The 4,259-nt window shown below is 39.7% G+C and overlaps 1 protein-coding gene across 1 annotated transcript in view; it reads right to left on the bottom strand.

Moving 5' to 3' along the window:
* Window positions 1–3,901, bottom strand: part of LOC107698282 (GTPase IMAP family member 8-like) — a 9,379-nt gene extending 5,478 nt beyond the window's left edge. Inside the window, exons 1-2 of the mRNA XM_016499237.1 lie at window positions 3,873–3,901; window positions 1,706–2,398 (exon numbers count right to left, since the gene is read on the bottom strand). Coding sequence (XP_016354723.1) covers window positions 1,706–2,398; window positions 3,873–3,888 — 709 coding nt within the window. The 5' untranslated portion in view covers window positions 3,889–3,901. The remainder of the gene's footprint in view (window positions 1–1,705; window positions 2,399–3,872) is intronic.
* Between the last annotated feature and the right edge of the window lie 358 nt (window positions 3,902–4,259).

The following is a 4,259-nucleotide window of genomic DNA, read 5'->3' as shown; positions in this document are numbered from 1 at the left end:
TGATTTTTGGGGAATTATAAAACATTCTGGAGACATTTTAAATGCTTTTTGTGTAGTTCATTATACTTATTTTACAGAATGAAGTTTATTTTTTGTGGCTTAAATAAATTACATGTTACTCAGAGACTGACATATTTGGCTTTTTTCCTGAAAAGTTAGTAACTAATGTTATATCCTGGCATATGTGTAGGCGGAGCGCATAATTTGATTCACCTGTTTGTTTGACCAAGCTAACCCGCTGGCAAACAGCCATCTGTAATAAAAGCAGCATAGCCAGCGTCCCCATCATTACAAAGTACCACTGGTTTCTCCATGTCCTGTAAAATATTAAGACAGTCAATTTTATTGTCAGCAACTCCGGGATGAGCTTCGAAGAACCAACCAATCCAAGATCATGCCAAATCGTCAACAGTCAAATCCAGCTAACCGAGTTAGCGACGTACGAAGAACGGGCCCCAGGTCTATGTAGAAACCAAACGATAAAGATGCTCAGAAGACAACAAGACGCTGTTCAGTGCCAAGCTGTTCTTTGCCTTCCTTCTCATCCCAACATTAGGAAAGAGTGGATGAACTTTATTTTTAACGAAGATCCAGGCCGCGTCAGTAAGAACTTCCTTTGTTCACTTCATTTCACCACATATTCGTTTACAAACAAGACGCAATTCAACACAGGATTTTCAGAAAGATTGAAACTAAAAGACGATGCTGTGGACTATATTGGATCTGACCGTAACGTGAAAGAATGAATGAATGAGGCATTTATATAGCACTTTCACTGTGTATTGCTGTACACCCAAAGCGCTTTATAATCATGTGGGGGGGTCTCTCCTCAACCACCACCAGTGTTCAGCATCCACCTGGATGATACAGCAGCACAACGGCACCAGTGCGCTCACCACACACCAGCTACAGGTGGAGAGGGGAGAGAGATAGAGCCAATTCAATGAATGAGGATTATTAGGAGGCCATGATTGACAAGGGCCAGTGGAGGGAATTTGGCCAGGACACCGGGGATACACCCCTACTCTTTACGAGAAGTGCCATGGGATTTTTAGTGACCACAGAGAGTCAGGACCTCGGTTTAACGTCTCATCCGAAGGATGGTGCTTTTTACAGCAATGTGTCCCTGTCACTATACTGGGGCGTTAGGACCCACACAGACCACAGGGTGAACACCCCCTGCTGGTCTCACTAACACCTCTTCCAGCAACAACCTAGTTTTTCCCAGGAGGTCTCCCATCCAGGTACTGACCAGCTCAACCCTGCTTAGCTTCAGTGGGCAACCAGTCTTGGGCTGCAGGGTGATAATGTGGCACCACACAAGTGTAAGGAACTGTTTTTATTATGTGCTCACTATTGCTTTATCTGTTAAACAGGTCGTTTGATATGTTCTGGGCATGTATGCGTCCATCTGTGAAGGATGTAGGCTGTCAAACACACACAACTATTAGCCAATCACAGCAGTGTGCGTTTAGACTCATAGTGAGTCGACAATCCTCCACACCTATTCAAACAGAGCGTTCTGATGAGGGGGTCAAAACAGGACAGAAAATAGCCTATTATTTCTAAATTATGATGTTTTTGGTGTAAAAATCTTGATAACATTATAAGTGGACCTCAGAGAACAGTACAAAATAAAAAACAACGGCAGTTAATGACCCCTTTAAAGGACACAAAAATCATTCCACGCAAAACTTTGACAAACCTCCTCCATCACTTGCTGTTTTTGTGCTCTCTTTGAGATCAGAATCCTCCTCTTCGTCTTCTTCTCTGTCTGAAGCTCCAGATCTGCTCAGATCTTCATCCACTGATGTTGCATCACCTCCATCCTCATACATGTTACAGATGAGAAATTCTTCACGCTCTTTCTTGAGTATCTCTGTTCTTCTGATCAACTCAGAGCGCCATCCTGGGTTTATTGTATCAAACTGCAGATGTCCTCCTCCACACTCCTTAATTAAATCATGAATAGCATTATTTGTGATCAAATAAGCCAGATGTATCAATTCACTTGGCTCCTCATCAGTAGTCAGCACTATAGTGTGTTTAATGGCCTGCTCACTGAAGAGGCTCAGCACAGTTTTCACTCTCTGAATGTCGTTCTCATCGAAGTCATTATACTGCAGTACGAGTGCGATCACATGAGGTCCTGGAGCAGACAGAGACACATACTCTCTCACACTCTGTGTGGTCTGATAGTGTGAGAGATTCGGCTGAAGCAGGAGAGTGTTTATAACTGTGATGTGTCTCTCCTCCACCTCTCCACTGATTCTCATACTGTGCTGCTGAGAATAAGATGCAGCTTCACTGTGAAACGCTTCTGTTCCCAGTATAGTGTTTCCCACTCGACTGTTTTCTGATCCATTCTTTCCTAGCAGCACAATCCTCAGATCACTCACTGAAAAAGAGCACAAACACACACACATGTTGGGTTTATACTGTATAAACTGTATATACCTCTAAACACAACCCTCACAAAAAATGTTCTCCAATGTACAAATTAGGGCTGCACAATTAATCGAAATTAAATCGCAAAGTCGATAAATCGCGATTAGGCAGAAGCTGTGATTGTCACGTGTATCTTTCAGTGAAGCACGGTTCTGTGATCAGTAGTAAATCTCCATCCGAAGGCCAGAGAAACTCCAAATACGCCTCGCAGAAGAAACCCAGGAACTACTTTCATTAATTCAACGTGAGTAATAAACACACAACTACAACAATATATGGTTTATTATATAAAGTATATAATAAAGCAATGCTAATCGACATAGCCTTTATCACTGCTTAGAATACTATGAAATATGTTGCATGCCTTCCCTTACGAAAAAGAAGTTTATTCAAGTGTGCTATTATTAAACTAAAAAATAGGAAAGTCTACTTTTAGTCTACTTTTTATGTACTTCTCAGAAATATACTTAAAATGACATTTAAGTATATTTGAATTATACTTAAAAAAATTATATTTGAGCTATACTTTTGCTCCTAGACTCCGTGTTTTCATTGTTATACGGTAGGGGCCACTAGTACACATCTTCTGTACAAAATTTCCAAAACAACACAAGTGAAGAAGAAAATGAAACAACAGATGCTTCCACATGTAATCTTTATTACAGCTACAGGTGTGTTGCTGGGTTGGGAGTTATACATCAGTTGTGTTGTGTTGCTGTGTGAGATCATACCCTGCTGCTTTTGTGGGGGTGTGTAGGGGGGGTTAAATATTTTTTTTTCTCACTTTCATTTCAATAGGTTTCATTTCTCTATACTGGTGCATTATGCACTTGAGGTTAGCTGAGGGAGGGGCTCAAAGCAGTTTAATGGTTATAAGGAATAAGAGACCATCGATACAGCATTTAACTGCAGAGCCGAGGTTTGCGCCAGGCATCTGTGCGAATGTTTACCCACCAAATACTGTAAGAGCTTTAACTAAAATAAACGCGGTGAAAAGATGCGGGGGCTCCGCGGTTATTAATAAGTTTCGTTAGTCACAGTTATGATTTAGACACCACAGTCAAAATAACATAATTCTGACATAATAAACATACAAGATAACATTAAATATAATAAAATACACAAACACACATCTGATATAACATTTATATTAAATATCACAACATGTATTTATCATTCAGTCAAGCACTTTCAAATATAGCCTCACAATTTATATGAAATTAATAATGCATTTTTTATTATACAAATACTCACCTATTAATTACATTTACAAATGCATGCTATAATAACCTGGCATAGATAGATTTTATGTGTATTGAGAAGTTTTACACGTGTAAAGATGCATGTGAGATGTAGTTTTTACTTATTTCATGAATATAAGAGGAAATGTTGCTACATATATTTGTATCCAATTTGATTCTTACCTGAACTTGACGCCATTTCAACGCCAACACTTTGAAATTAATAGAAAGAACAACGCTGAAAGACAAGAACGTCCGCGGAGGCTGAAAAAAAAAGAATTGAGAATGAAACCTTTTGCGTCTATTCACTTTTTCTTTTTTGAGACCAGAAATGAAATATGGAAGAAGCGGTTTCTTCTTTAATTGTTCTGATGAGTCGAATAAGCAGATGCACGCATAAATGCAGCAGCAGCTCCTCCTGAACATGAATTTAGGCAGGGCAGAATCTGAGTCGAGGGCTTTTATAGTTGGCTTTCAGTTTCGTTTCCGGATTCTATCACGTTCGGGATAGAAAAATCCATAATTTTGGGATATTGATGAAGTTGTTCATTTAGTTCAGCTCAGCCAGAA

This window comes from Sinocyclocheilus anshuiensis, unplaced genomic scaffold (genome assembly GCF_001515605.1).
Source record: "Sinocyclocheilus anshuiensis isolate Anshui unplaced genomic scaffold, SAMN03320099.WGS_v1.1 scaffold2216, whole genome shotgun sequence".
Lineage (NCBI taxonomy): Eukaryota > Metazoa > Chordata > Actinopteri > Cypriniformes > Cyprinidae > Sinocyclocheilus > Sinocyclocheilus anshuiensis.
This window is presented reverse-complemented; position numbering and strand designations above follow the sequence as displayed.